Source organism: Pundamilia nyererei, unplaced genomic scaffold, assembly GCF_000239375.1.
Source record: "Pundamilia nyererei isolate P.nyererei 1_Seehausen unplaced genomic scaffold, PunNye1.0 scaffold00002, whole genome shotgun sequence".
Classification (NCBI taxonomy): Eukaryota; Metazoa; Chordata; class Actinopteri; order Cichliformes; family Cichlidae; genus Pundamilia; species Pundamilia nyererei.
Genome location: NW_005187403.1, coordinates 8,548,753 through 8,570,816, shown reverse-complemented (window position 1 = coordinate 8,570,816; position 22,064 = coordinate 8,548,753). Strand labels below are relative to the sequence as shown.

Sequence of the window (22,064 nt, the reverse complement as noted above, 5' to 3'; positions counted from 1 at the left end):
TTTTTTCTGAGGGTTTGTTTCCCCAGTGGTGTGCATTTTCACAGTTTTAAATATTTTACCAGAACTGACCCATTTTCAAGTATTGGTGTAAAAATCAAAGCAGAACAGAACAAAATTCCCAAAAAACACATTCGGCCTGAACTGTTTCAGTGCTGTATTTCCAGAAAACAAACCAAAAAGAAAGGAGGGACACACTTAGTTGCTCCTATTATCTTTTGGGCTACATTTAAAACGACGACTTATAATCGCTGACACGAGGAGAACAGCACAATGGAGCAGCACCTGTGGAATACTAACTTTCGTGGGGTATGGCCAAGAGTAAAAGCCGGAAAATGAAGGCAGGTGGTCCTGAGTGTGAACTCAATTTGAATTTAGTTCACTAGATAACTAAATAAGGAAATGAAACAAAGCTAGCAGTCCTCACAGGAACTGTAAAGGGTGTGGGTTTAGGAGAGGAAACACTCACTTGGCACAGCCCTACTAGCATGGCTATATTCATAATGTTTCTCTGGAAATACAAACGTGCATTCAATAAAAAAACAACCAAAGAAACAGGTCTGTCACTAAGTGCCAAGAGCTTTTTGAGTTCACATGTCTCTAAAAACAATGCATAGTTTTGGCTTTGTCCAATTTTGGCACCTTTGTTTTTTCACCATTTGTACAGCAAAAGTACAACATTGTGGTTTTGTTTTTCTGTGGCTTAGTCAAGGAAGCACATACAGCATTTTTGAAGTTTCCGCACAAACACAAAACACATTTTCATCTACACAAAGCTCAAAAGATTGAGACACACACAGAAGACAATTGGTGCCCTTTGCCTTCAGTATTACATAAATGCTGTTGATAGCTGGCAGGCACCCACTTGGTGAGCCCAGTACTTTAATTCTCTCGGATCTTAATACAATACAATTACAATACAATGTTTACATGCTGCGAAGCATTTCCTGTTTTCTAGTAAACAGGCATGCTGCTGAATATGGCTTGTGCATGTGTTCAGACGGTCCACGTGCCGGGCTGATAAATGAGTTCTCACTGCCAATGTGACACTGCTGTGACAAACAGATACCAAGCCAGGCTGGTCCCTTCGCCTCGGGGTGATTTTGTGTGTTTGTGAGGGCAAGCTCATTTTATGACAAGGACACAACCTTCCCTGCCCTCTGCTTATGTGTGTGAGTGAGATGGGTGACTAGAGAGAGAAAGACAGAGGGAGGGTCATGACTCAACAACAGCATAAGCACATGAGTGAAACTCCTCATCTTGCCTAAATCCTCCCAGCGGGAATTAAAGCGCACGCACACACTGAAAGTCAGTGACTGTGTGTCAGCACTTAATTACATTACACGTGGTCCAACTTGAGTACGATCCATGGTGTCCACCGGTCATCGCGCGGCTTTCCGCGGAGCAGACGGGCCGCTTATTGCCCGAGAGAGGTCGGTGGGTTCGCAGCATGAGCGGCATCACCTTCACTACAAGCCACAAGCTGAAGCAACTTGACATCCAAGTTCTCTGAAAATGCCAGCGTTATTTTTAAGCTGCTGCAAAGATCTAAGTTGGATCCGGTTTGTTGTCACCTTCACATTCAGCGTCCCCCGCTCCCCACCCCTCCACCCAGCCGCCTGCTCTTTGCTCGAGGTAAACGCAGATGTTACCCGTCACCTTAATTAAACTCCGCTCCTATGTGGAACAGATCGTGATTATTTACGTTTGTGTGTGCCTGCTTTCTCAGTGAAAGTGGCTGATGTAGGGCCACTGAAGGACCGGACCAAGTCTGGTGGTATACAGCGTATGATGCTTGGACTCTGAAACAGCAGCCCAGTGACCTTTGTGAAATGCACGAGCAGATCAGACTTGAATGCAGATGATTTCTTTAGTTGGCGCTGAACACACACAGACTGGGGAGGGGCGGAAGGAAATTGCAAGATGCTTCGAACAACTGGAAGTGAAAAACTGTCTACACAACCCATAGTTTTTTGGGATACCATTGATAAGTAAATGACCCCCGTCCCCCTCCTCCCTTATTGCCAAATTTAGCCTGTTTCTTCACGCTTTTGCAAGCAGTTTCAGTTCACCACCAAAGCCCTTCTCAAAGATTAGCACTTAAATACGCATCGTTTCATCGACCGTCGATCTTTAGCTGACCAGAGCCACTTCCTTATGTGTGTGTATGTGTGTGGGGGGGGTCGTGCACCAGCGGTGAAATAAAAAAACACGGGCCCCACATTTCTGCAGCGAGAGCTAAGGAGAAGTGGGTCATCTATATGCCAACTGAGCATCAAACTCGCATGCCTCCTGCTCTGCTTTTGCAGCCTCGACAGCAGATGAAAAAAATAAATAAAAGAGGCAGAGAGGAAGTGAGCGAGTGGGAGGAGGAGCACTGGTGGTAGATAAAGATTAAAAGTGATTGAGGGTGAGGGACGGGGGGGGAACAAACAGAAAAATCTGTTAACATAGAACAAATGATTGGATTAAATTAGATGGAAGGCAAATTAATGGCAGCAGCAATAAAAACGCGATGACAAAAAGATTGCAGGAGCAAAAAATAAAAGACAGACTGCTGTTTTCATTGACCACTTATTAAAAAATATTTCCCTTCTTATTTATAACAGATATTGATTGCTCAATGTGAGCAATGTGATAAGGAGGAGGCGAGACAGGATGGGTGGAAAAAAAGATTCGAGAAGGGAAGGAAGTAACAAGGGGCCCTGAGATGGTGTAATATCGAGAAAAGAGAACTTGTTTTCTGCTACTTTGCTAAAACAGTAAAGGTTTGAGTAAAATAAGTGAAATGAGGTGAGCTGTGGAGTTTTTTTATGCTCAAGTTGTTATTGCATGTTTTTGTGTTTATGTGTGTGTGCTGAGGGCTGCTGATGAGACTCGCCTCTCTGTATGTCCATCTGCACAGAGCATCTCCTCTCTTGCATAAAGCACTTGAAACACAGCTCAGCTAGTTAGCTCAGTTGTGTAACTGTGTCTGTGCATAATGCCAGTTGCGTTTGTTAAGACAATAGATTCAGCAGGTAAATGAAACCCAGAAGCCAAGATCTGAAACCCGAGTTTTTCCTCAGTGCTGTGGTTCCTGTCCTAAACCCACACGTGCCAGCGCCAACAGTCTGGAAGGAACGGGCATGAGTTTACCACATACTGCATTGCACTTTGTTTAAGGCTAAGAAGTTCGCAGTGGAAAGCAATGTAATGTAAGGCAGCATGGATTGAATGTCTTGCATGTTTTTTTTTTCTTTAAAAAGTACTAAAATCTAGTATGTCACCCAATGCAATTTGTCATGTAGAGAACACAGCAATAACATCAAATACAATTAAATACGCTTCTCTTCCAGTCCATAAATTAACAAAACAAAACAAAACACAACTGATGCTTGTTCATGACCTTTGTGCATATCCACCTGCACACGCACGGTCATAGAAAAACTTCAATCTGCCCTGGACTCCCAAACCCTACGTCGGTTGGCTCAAACAATTATACAGTACTGTAAAAAAACAAAACAAATGCTCTCTTTCGTTTTTGCAGTTTAGCACAGTGAGACCCGACCAAGTCTGAAGGTAGAATAGTTGCATTTTCTCCGGTTTCAAAAGTGCCTTTAGAAAGTGTTCAAGCCCGTAGCTCAAAGCAACAGCTGGTCTTTTGTTTTGTTTTCTGAGAGCTGGTTTCATTTTCAAACATGAGAGAATATAGAGACAGAAAAAAAGAAGAGTTAAAGCAGTGAGAGCTGGTGAGGAGCAGGAGTAAAAGAAAGAAACTGAAGAAGATGATACTGTTAAGGTATCCAAGGCCAGTCAGTGAAAGTCAGAGGGAAAACAGGTCAGTATTTAGGTGGGATGACCACCACAGGGTCACCAGTCTTTGGCCGCCACATCAGCACCTGGGCGTCGTTGGCATTGGGCTTGACCATGGCGTTGGGGGGGATGGGCTCATTCTTTCCCAGAATCTGTGGCTGTACCTGGGCCACGGGCTCTTTCAGAACGGCCCTTTGACCCAGCGGCTTCTCCGGGTCCACTTTTATGTCCAGCCGCATCCTCCAGCGGATCGTCTGCAGGACCAGCGTCTCTGAGGTGGCCTGATTGATGGCCACGAGCCAAGTCGTGAAGCTCTGGTCGCGGAAGATGCTGCTGAGCTGAGGCACATTGCTGTCGCTGACGGGCACTCCCCAAGTCACGCTGGGGTAAAAATTGTCATTCATACTGACTACGAATTTGCTGTCCTTCTTGGTGGGGCCTATGACGGTGCAGGTTTCAGTAGTGTTTCCGTACCACGGGTAGTTGACGCCGTCTGAGTCGCTGATGGCCTGGATCTTGCCGTCACGCAGATCAGGGAGTTCCCAACTTGACCTGGAAGTTGAAAGGAGGCACAGATGAGGATTCACAGACACTGGTCCTTTATTTAAAATCATTTGTTTTTGAAGGGAAAACTGGATGTAAGCACATGTAAAATGTTATATAATAATGCTTAACAGGGTATGAAAGACGCAGCACAGTAATCTGACCTTTTATCTTAGGTCATTTGACCCCTTTAAAACACTGATAAAAAATGATGAAGAACAGTAAATACATAATAAATGGAACCACAAGTGTGGCCTCCTCAGTTGATAGATTTTCCTGTCTATCTACCAAACGCAGGACAGGAACAGTAAATTGGATCAAAGTCTCACAGTTGGATGCTTCCAGCAGTAACGTCCTGCTGAGCTGGAACCCAATACAGTGATGAAATATTTTGACATGCACAGCGGGCGACACCGAACGACTTAAGCGACCCTGCACCTCTGCTCTGTCCACCTATCGATTTTCCTCCCGCAGCAGGAAAAAGATTACCTTTCGTTCAAAGAAACCGAGGCTCAGCAGAACAGAGATAACAGTGCGATCACCAGCCCGCATGACTTACTAGCCTGCTACGCCTGGCCTCACATTGTGATTTATGAATTCACCCAGGGGGGTTGGTGAGATTAGCATGTCAGGCATGCTAATAGCAGGCCCGTGTGTGTCTGTGTGCAAATGTGCATTTCTGTTCTGAAGGATCCCTTCATCCTCTAATACGATGCCTCCCAAACATTTTGTAGCAACTCTCCATTTTGTCATGAACTCACACATTTCCTCAATTCAAATTATTTGACACCTTTCTGTTGAAAATTCTTCCAATTCATCATTTATGACTGTATGATTTACGGTAAACCTCAAGCTTGTGTTTCATTGAGTGTAAAAAGAGCACATGTATCGGAGGAGGATTAACCTAGAGCTGCGGGCTCATCTACACGCTGAGGAACTTTGATCACGCCTGGGGAAAGCACTGCAGAGATAGGGCTTACTTCCTGTTTGCGCCTTCACTGCCTGCTTTGTCACAAGCAAATGGCCTCCCATAGGTCGTGTTTGTGACACAACCGCAGACACGCTGAAATGATTCACCCACTCTTTTTTTTTTTCTTCATTCTTTTTTAAAGAGCTGCTAGGCCATTTTTTACACCGTGACTTGTGAGCATGTCAGTTTCTGTATAATGTTAAGTGTGCAAGACCATAGATACAAATATCTAAATTATTATCTATATTTGGAAAGCAGAAAAGTTTTAACATGTAACTCTCAGAGTTAGCGTGAATAAAGACAGACTCTGTTTCCCAGACATAGATTGAGATGAGTGTTAGACTAAAAACTTTGTTTCAAAGGAGAAGCTCGCTGGATTTAAACGTTCAGTCTAGCCTTAGGCCTAATCCATGTCTGAGAAAATGGCTAAAAAGGTGTAAATGGCTAAAAGTATTACAGAAATACTGAATGCGTGGTGATAGAAGGGCAATAAAAAAAACTTTTAAAGAAATGGATCAGTGGAAAATTGAGCAACTTGACCAAGATACTGAGTTTAACTGTATGACAAATTCTTTGCAAAAACCCCCACTTTGAGTATGCAGTAAATGACATCTGGTTTATTCACCTCTAATGAATGAATTGTGTGATGTTACAGAAGAGGTAGTTTAGCTCATGTGGCAAGTCTTAAAAAAACCTGTAACCGCTGCTGTCATAAAGATAGTTGTGATTCCCTCTCACCTAGAATTCTTCCGGTCTTAGGCCTCGTACGCTGCATGTCAAAACTGAAAGCTGCCTACCAAAATGTGTTCTAAATAAGAATCTATTTAAAACTGAATTATATATGAAAAGTTAAAGCTTTATGCCGAAAGAAAGGATTTTAAATAAGCTTTTTTGAGGATTTGTCCATGCACTGAAAAGGTCCCATCACAACTGCGAACAAAAGCAAGCAGTGAAATTGCTTATTTCCTGTTTTTGCACCTTTGCTCTCACACTCGTTTGCATGTTGCTGGCAAATAGTTTGGAAAGCAGTCTGTTTGATTTTTTAAAAAGAAAGAAAGAAATGATAAAGACGCCCAGGAAATGCTTCTTTTCCCCCCCCTCCCCCACGGAGACTGAAGACTAGGAACAAAAGTAAAGACAACAGGGTGTCAGAGCAATCAACAAGATAATTGCATCATCATTGAGCTTCACCGTTTTCTGTGAAAATAAATGTTCCTCCCATGACTGTTATGTTCTATATGCAACAGGGATACGATTTCTTTCAAGACGTAGCTATAACAAATTGGATTTTTTTTTTTCTTTGTGCATGTCTGTTATGTTTTTTTTCTGAATACACACAAACTGTTCAAACTCGATAAACTGCACCTCGTTAAAAGCCCATGGGTGCACGAGGGAGAAGAAGTGATGGATGCAAACAGAATCCCGAGCACATCATCCAAAGCCAGCAGAGAAATCAGCAGCATTACCATCCTTGGCTGTTCTGTCCAATTACAGTACACTGAAGTTTTATTAGCATCAAAGGAGCTACTTAGTATGAGAGTCTCAGCAGCGGTAGCAGACTCATCTCTTACAACCTAAGTGTGCCTTTAAAAATGTACATAAGGAATAGCCTTTTCTTTCATTGTTTGTCTTTGCAGGAAAGAAATGCTTAGCGTTCCTAACACTGGACAATGATTTAAAGTCAATGTTCGAATGCACGAGATTCAAGGATTTTCCCTCTGTAAACACTGCTGTACATCTGGGTGCGCACATTCTAACACCCCTATATACAGCGCAGTGCTATATATACATATACCATATCTGTTACAGTCATGTAGGGTAATTCAAGTCAAGAGTGCATTTACTACACACTCACTGGCCACTTCATCAGGTACACCAGTTCAACTGATCATTAACGCAAATATCTAACAGTTAACCACACAGAACCAACTCGGTGTTTTTAGGTGCGTAGACATGGTCAACACAATCTGCTAACGTTCAAAGTGAGCAACAGAAAGAGAAAGAAAAGTGATTTAAGTCACGTTGAAGACTTTAAACATGGCATGGTTGTTGGTGCCAGATGGGCTGGTCTGAGGATTTGTTGATAATGGTCTGAGAAAAAAAGGAAAAGCAGTGAGCGAACTTGTCTCTTTGATTCCAGAGTTTGGAAGAATAGCCAGACTGCTTTGAGCTGATAGGAAGGCCATAGTAAATGAAATAACCACTTGATACAATCATGGTTTGCAGAAGAGCATCTCTTAATGCACAACAGGTTGAACATGGACAGCAATGGGTTACAGCAGCCAAGACCACACCAGGTGCCATTCCTGTTAACTTCTAACTGAGGCTCACCAAAACTGGACAATAGAAGATTGGAGAAACATTGCCTGAACTGATGAGCCTCGATTTCTTTGCAACATTTGGGTAGGAGGGTCAGAATTTGAATCCAATCCAATCCTGAAGGCAAAATGCGTCCAAGCTGGTACTAGCATAGTAGAACTAATGAAATGGTTGTGAGTGTACCCTTATGTGGTTTCTGAGAAGACTAAAAAATGTGGTAAGTGGAATTATATATAGTCATGATATCAGACATTCATTACCAGTAATGTCAAAAAATGTCAACAGCTATGGAAAATATGAGAAAAGCATAATGCCATCAGTTTGTCTTCAGCGTCATTTATTTTGTTTTCTGTCTGTTTCGGGAACGTGGCGTTGGTGACAGCGAGCTTATAGTGTCTATGTTTTTGTCTTTTTATGGTGGGAGGTGATAAACACAGGGGTACAATACCACCACTTATATGCTGCGTAACCAGATAGTTACAGGTGCTAGTTTAAATGATCATACATGTATTTGCATTTCATCTATGTTTCATTCTCATTACTGGTGTATTGCGAAAAACGTCTTTTTCAAGTTCAGCATTTTTAAATGCATGCATGGTTTTGAATGTGGGTTTTCTTCTCAGCATGTATTTGTATACCATTATCTAAAAAAAAATAAAAAAAGAACTTGACAAAAGATGGAAAGTGTAAAATCTAGCCAGATAAAAGGGCCAATAAGACCCAGTGACACTGAGTTTCAGAAAGTAACTGGGCTCTGTCCCTCTCTCTGTGTCATACAGGCCCATACTGGGGTGTGGGGTGTCTGGGACGGGACTCTAATCTTAGTCGTGCAGCACCCAAACATCCTCTGCTGCCGTGTCTACAGATAAAGCACACGGATCAACTTGCGTTTGCCTATCACATGATACAAGACAAACCCTACGTATGTAAACACTCGTTCTGAGAAATAAAGGAAATTAAAGAGCGAGCGAGACCTTTTTATAGTCCCTGGGTGAGATGAGCACAGTTAAAAGCAGCATTTGTTCATGTTTGCTTTATTAATAACGACTGATGAAAAAATAACTCCACTCCAAGGGGGCATCAGAAAGGTTACAGCAACTATTATTTCTCATCAGTGTCCCGCACTCAAACACGTGTAAGCTCTTGAAGGCGTTTGCAGCCTGCAAGCATATGCTTAAAGCCCATGTGTTGTGGGGACAGTCAAGCTATTGATTATTAAAACACACTCACAGTTATCTTTTAAGTTCTTTAAAACTGATGCTAATATGTGACGTTCCGCTTGCATGACACACACGTGTGCCCTTGCTGAACTGGGAGAACCACATGCAACCGTAGGCTAGTTTCACTACTGTGAAATATTTCCTCTAAGGAGTAATTTTAGCATTATTTGCAATATAAACCAGAAACTGAGATATTCTTACAATTTAAACCATAAATTACACAGGAATTAAGGTTCTGGCTCTGTTGGGTGGCTGGCACTGACTCTTTCTGCTACTCGTCTTTGCCCGTACTTAAAGAACTCAAGCTCATTTGCTTATGTTAAACTGGTTAAACCTTTTACCTAGACGTCCTTTCAGTAACTGTTCCTGGCAGATTTTTTGATCCAATTAAAGTCTTCCTACTTGGACTCTTCACATTTTCAAGATGTAAGCACTCCCAAAAAGTTGTTATAACAGTGTCAGCTTTAAGTCTCTTAAATTTTAACTTCTCTTTGTCACATCTGTGAGCTAAATAGTTTCAAGTTCTGAGCTTTTGCTCAGAACTTGCTCAGAACTAAGACAAGTAGTGAAGCTGTGATTGTTTCCCTGTGTTGGGGTCGTACATTAGAAAGCACGTTTAGTTCCCTAACATTTGTGAGCATTAGATACTTTCTTTGTGGTTTGTCGTGGATTAAATCTAATAGAATGGCAAAATAATCTGAATAGTTTTTGGAAACCAAGCTCACAGTTGGCTAACTGGAATAAAATTCATTTAATTAAAAGTAGAAGAGCCAATATTGACCAAAAGTGTCAATAGCAAAAAATGCCACTTGCAAACTAACTCAAATGACATATTTATTCATCAGCTGGAATGATGTCAAAGGTTATTTTTGTTTTTTTCATATTTGAATCATCCACATGCGTTCAACGCGCCGTCATCCCTTACACCTGACCAAGCAACAACAAGACCCGAGGATACTCACATTCCTTTGTCCCCATACGTGTTAAAGAACTCCATGTGGTTGCAGGCTTGGATCCAGCCGATGGTCCACGTCTCCTTAGCTGCTACTGGTGGCACCAGTATTCGGGCGTTCGCTCGAAAGTGCGGCGTCCGGTAGCGCAAGACCACGCCGGATGTCTCGTCGATGCTGGTGGGGTTGGAGTCGATAGTAGCGTTCAGCTCCAGGATGACGATGCTGTCTCGGAAACTCTTGGGCTTACATCTGATACTCTGGATGCAGCCCATTGCATTAAATAGCAACACAGTCCACAAGAACGTCCAGCAGTCTGGAGGAGAGGAAAGACGCATGGAAACAAGCAAACGATCACCACAGTTGGTTCCACATCATGTTTCCCCAACAGAGAGAAGAAAAAATGGTTTACCAGCACAAAGAAAGTATTTATATGAAGCAATGTTTCTCACGAAAAGCCATGCATTCTTTTTCTTTTATCCAAAACTACAAAAGAAGGCAGGCCTAGAAAATCTTCACAACAGAGCGCATGCTTCCCAGTGCGTGAACGCAGCTTCACCAAAACAGGCTCTGGCACCAGAAATGTTTTTATCCGAGCGCAGATGTTTTCATGCTGCCAAAGTTACAAGACACTGCCACACAAAGTTCTGGCCTTTGGGCAAAGTGGGTCCATTTGGAAAGGTTCGTGGCATGTATGAGCTAAATAATTAACACTCGCAAAAAAAAAAACAACTACTTGTGTTACAGCTTGGCATCAGATTCTCCTTTGCGTGTGCACTCAAAAGATATAACCCTGTGACTGCGTCCAGCTGGTGACGAGAATCCTAATCACAAATATTGGAGGTTTTCAAGAGTGGACGCCCACAGTTTAAAATGCCTCTAGTGTAACGCGGAGTAGCCGAAAGTCCGTTTGACAAAAGCGTAAAATGTTCCACCAAACTTAAAATATTGGCTTCAGTTTCTCATAAGGAAAAGTACCATTGAACGCTACATCTGCGAAGCAGAGGTTCTGGCAGTACAATTACGAACTGAGGTCTGTTTTTTTCTTTCCCGTTTTTAAAGCCGACAAAGCAACATGCAAAAAAAAAAAGAAGAAGAAAGAAAGTCTACCTATAAAACAATTCACTGGAAAGTCTCCACTGAATTGTTTGGGGCGAAATCCTGGAGAAATTCAGCGTAAACGGCGGCTCGCACAGTTCTCCGGTCACAGAGGTAATTCCGTTATCTCCTTCCACAACCGATCCCGTTATTTATTTCTTCGTCCCCTTCTCTCCCCTTTCCTTCCAATTGCAAACAATTTCAGCGTCCCGTTAACAGAGGTAGCATTTCTCCGAGCGCTGACAGTCTGGTCGAGTTTGAGACTGAGCACCGCAACATCCAAAAGGACGGCGCCGGGTCAACTTTTGCGACCATTCCACGGGATCAGGTGTCAAACTAAATAAAAAATAATAATAATATATAGATACAAAATATGTATAATGCAGCTCTGATGGAAGAAATTCCAACTGTTACATAGTTCGACCGAGCGGACAGCTGCAGTGCTCCGAGAGATGGGCTGCAGTTCAGCCTAAATTCCTGCACAAGCTGTCATTTCTCCGCGCTCGTCCCATCTCTGCCTCGGCAGGTTCACCCCGACACGCATTGGTCTATCTGAGCTGCCTGGGAAGCAGCTTTTAGTAGTCTTCCTGACGACACTTCCGCTCTGCGAGTGTTGCAAGCATGCTGGGAAATGGAGGCTAAAGGTCCCTCATTTTGAGAAGGTTATAATTATAACTGATAACATATAATTAGTAAGTGATTTTTGAGAGCCTAAAAGAGCCCCCACAGGTAACTTAAGACGCGTGTCCGCTCTCTTTGGGTGGTATTGAAAATTTGGACACAGACAAATGAAATCATCTTTGTGGGGGTTTTGGAAATGTCTTTCCACTGACTAATCAGTGGATCACAGTCAGCTTTAAATAAATTATAAATGATTGATAAATTTTGATTTACTTATGTATTTTGCTGTAGTGTGGCAGTAGCAGACAACAAATGGTCTGATCGGTGCGATAAATTCTGTAAAAATGTAGGTTGTGTGCTCATCGCTTTTTCTTTTCTTTTCTTTTTTTTCTCTCTTTTTTTTTAACCATTTCTGAACATTTGAAATAGTTTCCGTGGCCCTCCATAAGCCCTGCCCCCTGTCTTTGTGTGTAATAAAGCCGAATGCGGGGTTTCTGTGAGTCCTGGCGCTGTCTGTTTAAGCACCTTGGAGAACTCCGCTGTCGGCGCTGGAGCGCAGCGCCCAGGCTGAATCGGGAATCGTGCGTAAGCTACGTCAAATCCGCCAGGAACAAGCAAACGCTGCACTGCCTGCGCTGCGCTGCCTTGTCTTTTCCCTTTTCTTGTCGACGGTTTGGTGATTGTCAACTTTCCTCTGATTTTGCGCGGATCGCTTTATATACGTGAACGTCCTCTCTGTATATCGGAGAGGATTTAGAGAGATGTGCGCGCTCCCGTGCTCTCCTTTCTTCGCTCGGTAAGATGACAACGCCGTGTCTTTCGTAGTCTCTTTACACAGTGTTTTCCTTTCTTCTTTTGTTTTAAATTTGCACTGAGCTTGATTTCCACCAAAAGCACGCGCAGTGAGGCACCTGTTAGTGGTGTATCGGTGCGTAACGAAATGCTCATGTTGTAATTTTTATCTCCGTGCTTTAGATCGTGTTTCTCTGGATTGGACGGAGCAGATGCTATTCAATACACTCTTCCTCCCCGCATGGCATAAACACCACAGACAACGTGCATTCCAGCGTGTCTAAATATATCTATTAAGGCCACAGGAGGTGGGGGAGGAGTGGTGTAGGCAGGGGAGGGGAGGGGGGTTTATCCTGGGACATTTCACTGTCTTGCACCACTTGCATTATCTTCTGGAGATTGGCAATCGGTTATTATAGCCACAGAAGAAAACTTGGCCCCAACACCCCCAGTATGCCCTCCAGTGTGAGATCCAGGGCGCGGGAGAGAAACAGCGTCCTGGGCAGACCTGAGTTTATGTCCCTCAACCATCAGCCCCTCTGTAGCGGCGGGGCCCCCGCTGAGAGCCGAGGCAGCTCAAGGCGACTGGGTCAAATCAAGCACCAAACAAGTCAGCAGAGTGAAGAACCTACCGACAGAGGCAGCAGGGACAGAAGAGAGTCCACCAAAATGCCAGAGGAAGACTGCATGCAGCTGAACCCTTCCTTCAAAGGAATAGCAATGAACTCCCTGCTTGCCATTGACATCTGCCTGTCCAAGCGCATGGGGGTGTGCGCCTACACGTCGTCCTCCTGGGGAGGCTGCCGCTCCATGGTTGCTCTGTTGGCTCTCACGGGGCATGGCATCACGTGGATCATTGGCACTATCGTGTGTCTCACACGGAGTAATACCCTGGCTGGACAGGAGGTCCTAGTCAACCTGCTGCTGGGTAAATGCCACACCACACTCACCAACCTCTGTCGTTCAGTACCCAAAATGCACCACGCAGCCATACCTGGCACCCACAGTGACACAGTGTCTTTCCCGCTTCTGTCCTTCTCACACTTGAAACCAGCCAGCTGTGCCAAAAATGAGCTTGCCAAATGAGTTTCAGTGTATTCGGCCTCCCAGTGCAGGGGTTTATTGACAAACAAGTGTGGGTGACATTTTCTGAAGGCACATTTCACAAGTGTTTATAGACTGTATCACGTCTGCTTAATATTACTTGAACTGCTGCTTTTATAGTAGAGCAATGAGAATCTCAACATTTGATACCTTTTCCCAGTTGTCAATAAGCAACAGAGAGGAAAACCTGCAAATTCAGAAAGAAAAAGACAAAATATCACCTAGTCTCAGTTTTTTTTTTTTAGTGAAGTCACAACTGCGTATTGAGGTTCCTATGCAGGCAATGTAACCTTTATCATTTTCTCATCTAGTAAATCTTCAGTTTTCCGGTTTGGATTTAACTTTCAAGTATATTCGAATCAAACTGGTAACACAGAACAGTCTAATACTGTCAAAGCAGTCAATCATTCAAGCAAAAGTTGTCTTTTGCAGTACGTTTCTGTCAAATTGTATCACTCAGTGATGATTACTCAGAACCTTCTGAACCGTCTTCATTAAAACATATGAATCTGAAATCTGTGGGCAAGATTCTTTCCACCGCAGGTTTTCTGGTTCCTATTTGTACTCTGTTTGTAGTTCGAGTAGACTAATCAACTGACCAACCACGTCTGAGGTGCCTCTGATTGCATTTAGAGTTAAACTGTATGTGGCAAGAGCAAAAGAGAGACTTCATCTGCTGAAACTCAACCTGGAAACTTCCTTTCTTTGATCTGTCTGCATTCGTTGGAACAGGAAGTAGACAGGAAGTTCTTGTTGTACTGAAAGCCCGGACAAATTGACCCATGCCCCCAAAGGCAAAATCAGCAGTCATACATAACAATAACAACTTTATATGTATAGCACTTTTTAAAACAAACAGTTACAAAGTGCTTCACAATTTGGATAAAAACACTTAAAAAAGTCTAAATGGTTACACATGCAAACACAGAGTCAAGCCCACAGGCTTTCATTCATTCCTACATACACACATGTTAGCAGAACAGAAGGTCACAGATAATGGGCAGAAGATTAAAGATCTGCAGTTAAGAAGGGCAGTAACTGCTGGACTTAGAGGCTTTGAGGGCTGTGATTTAGAGGGCAAAGGAATTAGATGATTAAGTCCGGAAGTAGAAATTTGATGAAAATGAGACAGTTTGCTTCTGTGCCTTTATAATTACAGGGATTGGTAAAAAAAACGGCAGCATCAGTGAAATATGAGGTTGGTGAAATACTATAACTGGGTCTTTTTGTTTGAAATTGTGATCTTGGTTTATTAAAACGGATAATGGGCATTATGAACACAGGAGGGCAATCCGGCATACTCAGTTGGTGAGGCCTGAAAGGGGAGCTGCTAAATAAAGCACAACTAATCATTACCAGACTAGCTGCTGTCATGCCAAAACGTGATTTCTGTTGTTTCTGTGTTTTTCATGTGTAATATTGTTGTTTATAATGGCAAATAGGCTGTAGTGAACAAGATTAAGAAAGAGGTTATATATAAAATTAAAAAACTGCCTGTTTTGAAAGCGTCTTTATGATTCTGACATGACATTATAATCTATTCAGTCCTTTTTGGCTAATTAGAAAATCTTTATGGAACTATTATCTTATATTTGTTGCCCTCTTGGCCGGCTCACTCTTGAAAGGGACATTTCTAACGCCAGTGAAACTTTTAATCCGGATAAATGCAGGATAGAAAAAAGTCACTTTGCCAAAAGCTGATTGCAGCTTCTGTCTTGTGACAGGAATTTGCTCTGTGACCCAAAATAACTTTATATGTTAGACAGATTATATACCAACAAGTCATTTACAACAATTTAAATACTTTTCTTTTCTTTTTTTTGCCAAATCGGGGAAAATCAGTTTTTGGCATGACAGATTAAGGCTGTGTGTTCTTACGCAAGAGAAGTGCATAGTCCTTACTTTGTGCCCAGAAAGGAGAATGCTGTAACTGTAGCATCCTACGCTGGGATGAGGTCCGTTTATTTGGCTTCATGATGGGGTTGCCGGCCGCTCTGGTGTCATCAGCCACCAGTGGTGGAAAAGCTGCAGTGTTATCAGGCATTGTTTCTGGGTCCACACCCGCTTGGCCGTCCACATGGAGTAAGTTGTCATCAGGCATTGCTGTGTAGCAGCTGGAGAGGTTCAGGCTGGGTGGAGAAACAGCACCACTCTGATCCCTCAGGCAGCTATGGACCATCACTTCAGCCCGGGACGACTGATGGGTAGATATCGAGCAGGAGGAGGGCTGAGGACCGGTGACAGTGTCCCACAGCACAGTGTCCTGGCTGCATTGAGTGAAGCAGACTTTTTAGTTTGACCATGCGTCACATCTATGAAGCTGGACAACAGTGAGTCCTTCACATTAAGTTCTTTCAATTCGAGACCCTTCAAACATCCTCTTTTGAAGTTTTTATTTGTGTTCATGAGCAGTTGTACAAACAATGCAAAGGCCCAGGTTCCTAAGAATGGGTTCACACGTTGCTCTTACAAGTCCTGTTACTGACTCAGTACTGGGTTATTGTTTCCATCAGTAACTACATAAAGCTTTACTACAGCACATTTAATATTATCCTGCAGCAAAATTTTGATCTCACTACATCAGATCAGAATTTTCTGAAAGTCTGGGGGACCTGTGTGTATGCTTGTTCATGTGCAGGCATGCACACATAAACACAGTCCCAAACACAGATTAAAGACCAAACAGAAACACAAATCTTGTGTAGCTGTAGCTACATTGAGCTCTGAGTGGGAGCTATTAAATCTCTGGATTTGGGACACTGTTGAATTGTGTTTGGGACTTTTTTTTTTGCCCTAAGTGCTTGCTCAATATTTGTTGGTTGCAGGATAATTTCTGGTCTGTTGAAGTCTGTCGGGAGAAAATATCCCAACATGGTCAACAGTGGGAAGAGGAATTAATGTTAAATACTCGCTGAAAGTATATTTTGTTTTTATCTATCGGGGAAACTAATCAGCCATGACTGGTCTGTCGGGATTAGTTTGATTCAGCCCACTGTTGCAAACACGTGGTGCTGTGCAGCGTAGAAATGTTTCTCCTTTAGGTTTTAAGTTGTTTTACTCGCACGCAACCTGGGACCTTCTCAAAGACTATTAAACATGTCAGAGACGTGTCTTAGCTGTGGAGGGGATGTTCCTATTTTTATCAGGTGTGGTTTGTGTGTGTGCGGCTTTGTTTCTACTTTTAAAGTACTCAAGTTTATTTCATGTTATATTATCATCTATATGGTTCTGTTAAGCATGCAGGTAAGATTGCAACATTATTGTCAGCATCCATTTCACTGCTATTACAAGGATGAATGAGAGAGAGTCCGGTGTGCTCTGAATAACCATCTCTCTGTGCCGAGGCCTGTGTGCAGGGTGACAGTAACAAACAGACAGGATTAGGTCATGCTCACCCAGCTGTTGTCTCTAATTAATTTTTCATCATGCTTGATGGAACAGATAGCTCAGTATTAAGCTTTATGTTTCAAGGGGCTTACCTGTGTAGCCCTCCTTCCCTTCTTTTTGTCTTTTGAGAAGCAATAAATGAATGGTGTTTTTTGATGTTAAACACATATAGACAAAGCATTTGTGAAGTATCTCAGTGTTGCAGCGCAGGGTATGTCTGTTTGAGATGAGGAAATTTCAACAATCTTTCCACTTTTAGCTGTTTAGGTGGATTCCCCAAAGCTCTTAGTTTGATTACCAGCTCGACTTTCACTATATGTCACCCTCCTGCTCCTTTGTTCTTGTATTTCGTGTCTTTCTCGCATTGTACTTTCCAATAATGGCAAAAATGGCACAAAAAACATTGTGCCTCCATGCCGCCCCCTCCAATACAAAAAACCTTATATAAATACATGTAACCTCCCTTGTTGAAAAGTAAATGTGAACAACAGCAAACATAGAAAAATGGCTTGCTGTGGTCATTACTGTGTTTTACATCTATGTAGAGTATATAGAGCAGGACTATAAGTGCATGTGAGCTGACTAACCACAGTGTGTATGTTAGAATACGCGACAGACTGACTACTCCTTCTGTTTCTCAGCAGCGCGTAGCAGCCTGACCTACTGTCTGCTCACGCCTGCTACACTTCCTAGAATCGGAGTTTCCACCCTCAAACGGCAAATCTAAGTTCATCACCTCAAATCTTAGATGACGTACTTCTGAAAACGAACCACAATGCTGACCGCAGGTTTGCAGGACAATCTTTCACAGCAGGAGCACAGAGAAAATCTTAGTTTGTCTGCAGTGACAGCAAACCTTAGAGAACCTCAGTCGCAAAGAGACTTGTGCTTACAGCCGATACGATGCGTCACCGTTTGGCTGCAAGCACCGTCCCCGTCTGCTGAGATGGCACAATGGGGCCGTGCAGCAAAGACCCCAAATGTCCTTCCATTGCACCTCTACTCAATATCAGTTGGCATCTTATGCCTCGTTTTATTTTAACTATAACAAAATTTTACCTCCCAATTGGTGATATTTCCAAGTTGTAGGCCTTTGAGGTACTTTTTTTTCTCTATAACCAACACTAAGCGTCAGTATTATGGGATATATTATTGCTTCATTAACAAAATGATGACACCAATTTGATGTCTGTGACATAGAATCAAGCATTGGTACTGTGGATGTTTTAGTGCGGCTGCTTATGAAAGGTCTCCTCTTTTTTTTTTATCTGCATTTTGATTCCAGGCTCATCTTCAATCTGTCAAATGATTTTCTGTCATATTTTAACACTCATCGTTGGTGTTCTGTGTAAGAGCTGGGAATCATCACACTGATCAAACATCTTTAGTCAGTGGATGAGCCAGCAGACGAGGTCCTAGCAACTGGAATTCCCCCCTTCTAAAGTTCAGAAAATTCAGTAAAAGAGACCTGTTATTTTACGCCAAAACAAATCTGTAACAAGCCCAAAAAGCAATGAAGCCACAAATTGCAAATAGACCGTGTGAGACCCTGTAGGGCTTGTAACTGGGGAAAAATTCACTGCATGAGTGTAAAATTTAAACAGACTAAATTCACTGTGCAGAACAATTTGTCTGATTCTGAGGGAACTTTTTCAGATTTAGTTGATTTTATATGCATGGACACATTGTATTGCCTTTAATGAGCTGAGATTGATTTTGAAAGAACAGTCCCTTTAGGATAGCAAGTATTAGAGCAGTATAACTAGTACCTCACACACTTGACAGTTATTTAGCGTAGGCTTGGTTTAGTGAGTGTGAAGATGGCTTTAAATGGCTTTATTGATGGTCAGAGTAGAAATATTTTTGGGGAGTGCTGTGGAGTTATAAAAGGCGTCTCCGAATGTCTGGTATGTGAAGCAAATGTTACTCGCTGGTTAGTACTAGTCACCGAAATATCTACTTACACATTTACTGCAGTTGTTCTGTTTTATGTGAAGACTAACAAATGGACCAATAGTTTTATAAAACTGATTATTGAGTTGATGTCTATTTGATTTTTTTAAAAAGCTACATCCATCCCCATTAATCATCTCACACCTTAGAGATGTCCAGTTAGGGGAGACAAAGTAAAACCACTCACAGTGGTTGTTTTTCCACAAAATGATCACATTTACCTTAAAATCAATGTACATATCACCAGTAACACCTCTATACTTCTCTGAATATGGTTTCAAGCGATGATCTTTTACTTGTACCATGATTCAAGTCAGGTACTCCTTTAACCATTTTCTTTGACTTTCACTGCATATTCATACTAACTGTCTGCTTTCTTTATTTCATGATAGCCCTCATCCTTGACGTGATGACCGTGGCTGGAGTCCAGAGATTGGTGAAACGGAGAGGACCCTGGGAGATGACACCGAGCTTCCTGGACTGCGTCGCCATGGACGTGTACTCTTTCCCCGCTGCCCACGCCAGCCGAGCTGCCATGGTCTCCAAGTTCTTGCTGTCCCACTTGGTGCTGGCTGTGCCGCTTCGCATCCTGTTGGTGCTGTGGGCCTTCCTAGTGGGCATGTCCCGGGTGCTCTTGGGCAAGCACCACCTAACAGATATGGTGTGCGGCTTTGCGCTTGGCATGCTCCATTTTAGCCTAATGGAGACGGTGTGGCTTTCATCAAACACCTGTCAGACTCTTATTTCCATAAGCACGCTGAGCTGGAGCCCCTTTTTCTGAGCTTTTTACTAGCACACATGGCTTGTTTAACCTTGCAATATCAAACACACAGACGGGTGACAAATTAAAGGACACACTTGGTGCCAGAACTGCCTTATTGCACCTCGGCTTTGTTTCAACAAGACTTGCATTCTTCTGTTCATGATGAAGGCTCAAGTCTTTGGGGTTTTCCTTTAAATTGTCACCTATGCGTTGGTTAAAGTTGCAAAGCAGGTTTTCGTTGCAGGCTGCAAGCAGGAACCCACTAATATTCGGATCCAGATGCTGACTTGCATGCAATTCCTAAACCAGGAAGCTCGCAAGACCTTCATAACGCTTTACAAGTTCTAGTATGACACTGCTTCATAGTTTTAACAAAACACTAACAGCCACAAGCAAAATAAAATATCTGCAGACTGGCTACAGGTTTTCTTGAAAGTGTACATGAAGGAAAAGTGGTTTGGATTTTTTCAAAAGACTTTCATTCATATTCATTTATTATTTAACTTCTATCAAGGACACCAAACTCCATTGGATCTCATTTTCTCTCTCTTTTATTTTAGGAGAGTTAAACACAGAAGCCACAGCTGAACACTGAAATTTGGAGTTATATTGTTGTATGTAACATTCAAGTATATATGAAAGTAAGGCAGTTTGGATAGTCTACATTTCTTATTTCTTTTGCTCATATGTTTATCATATTTGAAGTTTTTTTTAATGAATCTGTTTATGTACAATTATCACCCAGAATTTTTTTTTCTTACCCTTTCAAGTTTAATTTCTATCAATGTGCCATTTGTGATTTAATGAGTTTAAATCATTTTTAAAGCTAATATTTCTCCACAGCACTTTCATTAATGATTCATTAAAATCTCTAAATTAGCTGATCATAAACTGTTTATGGCAGTGAAACTATTTCTATGCCTCACTAAAAACAAGTGCATGTGTGTGGGAACATATGCATACGAAGCAGGAGCAAACATTGGTTTGAAATATCAGCTGTGGACATGTTATGCCTTTTTTTATGGCTTTGAATGAACTCTGCCATCATTTCATTGGTTTAGTATGATTAAACAGTTTAGTGTATGTGCTGTACAGGGATCTGTATATGATGTTTTTACTATGTTGTTCTATCTCAATAAAATGAAATGAACCGTTAGGAAAATGTAAATGTGTTTTATTTAGTTTTGGTAAGAGGATGCCACTAGCAGTCCAAATTTGTTGTTTTCATGTATATGTGCCTGTGGGTGTTTGGGATTGCTGCTCTGTTCTGTCTGTGATTAAAGATTTGGGCAGATATGTCACAAGCAGAATGTGGGGGGAAAATATTTATTACAATTAATAGGATAAATGTTGTTTTCTGTTTACCAGTAGCTTATTTGTCTGCTCTTAAGACAACTTTCCAAAAAAAAGTAGTTTTTATTACTTCAGACTTCACAAGGATTGTAAAATGCCCCACAGCTCAAGAAAATTAAGTTATGGATTTCCATAGGGATGTCATACGGAGAGGGCTATTCATTTGGAAAGACATTTTACACCATTTCTTTCCAGATGGGGTGTTTGCACCCACTATATATATACATATACAGTGGACACGTTTCACTCTTTTTCAACCTCAGCTCTTTACATGTTATAACTTTACTCTTCTCTGTGACTTGCCAATGGATAAACAACAGCAAAAGCATGAGGGGCTCACAGACCAGTTAATAATAATAATAATGGATTGCTTTTAGATAGCGCTTTTCTAGGCACCCAAAGCACTTTAAAATTCCACTATTCATACACTCACATTCACACACTGGTGGAGGCAAGCTACAGTTGTAGCCACAGCCGCCCCGGGGCAGACTGACAGAAGCGAGGCTGCCATATCGGCCCCTCTGGCCAGCAGTTACACCACACATTTTGCACACTGCCTCCATCCACAACAGATGAGATGGAGATAGTCAAGACAACCTGCTGACATTCGAACTGAGCATCAGAATTTAAGTGACTTTAAACATGGCATGGTTGTTGGTGCTAGTCACGCTGGTCTCAGCATTTCAGAACTGTTGATCTACGGGGATTTTCCTACACAGCCAGCTCTATGGTTTACAGAGGATGGCTTGAAAAATGATGATATCCAGTTAGCGCCAGTTCAGGACAGAGGAGAATGGTCAGACTGCTTTGAGCTGATAGGAAGACAAAATGACTCAAATAACCACTCACCACAGAAGAGCATCTTGGAACGCACAACACGCCAAACCCTGAGGCAGCTGGGGTACAGTAGCAGTAGACCACTCCCGTCAGCTTAGAACAGAAACTGGTACACAAGCTCACGAAACCAGACAGTAGGAGGCTGGAGAAACAAAACATAAACAAAACAAACTTCCTTGATTGGATGAGTCTTGAGTTCTGCTGATGACGCACCACGTCACAAAGCTCAAGTTTCTTAAACCGGTTTCTTGAACATGACAGTGAGTTCACTGTACTCCAATGGCCTCCACAGTCTCCAATCCAATAGAGCACCTTTGCGATCTGGTGGGACAAGAGACATCAAGGATGTGCAGCCAACAAAT

General features: G+C 42.3%; 2 protein-coding genes across 3 annotated transcripts; one reads left to right on the top strand and one right to left on the bottom strand.

Annotated features, from left to right (window-relative positions):
- Positions 1-2,348: 2,348 nt before the first annotated feature.
- On the bottom strand, positions 2,349-21,838 carry fam78ab (family with sequence similarity 78 member Ab). Of its 2 annotated transcripts, XM_005720417.1 has the most exons (4): positions 21,715-21,838; positions 15,312-15,676; positions 9,807-10,110; positions 2,349-4,344 (listed from the first exon to the last, which is right to left on the bottom strand). In XM_005720417.1, exons 2-4 carry the CDS (start codon positions 15,586-15,588, stop codon positions 3,819-3,821), a joined length of 1,107 nt encoding a protein of 368 aa, XP_005720474.1. In that variant the 5' UTR covers positions 15,589-15,676; positions 21,715-21,838; the 3' UTR covers positions 2,349-3,818. The 2 variants fall into 2 exon arrangements, with proteins under 2 accessions (XP_005720474.1, XP_005720475.1); XM_005720418.1 differs by lacking the exons at positions 15,312-15,676; positions 21,715-21,838 and adding an exon at positions 10,905-11,433.
- On the top strand, positions 11,888-20,810 carry LOC102215771 (probable lipid phosphate phosphatase PPAPDC3). The gene is made up of 3 exons (XM_005720419.2): positions 11,888-12,309; positions 12,489-13,233; positions 19,142-20,810. Exons 2-3 carry the CDS (start codon positions 12,759-12,761, stop codon positions 19,528-19,530), a joined length of 864 nt encoding a protein of 287 aa, XP_005720476.1. The 5' UTR covers positions 11,888-12,309; positions 12,489-12,758; the 3' UTR covers positions 19,531-20,810.
- Positions 21,839-22,064: the final 226 nt, after the last annotated feature.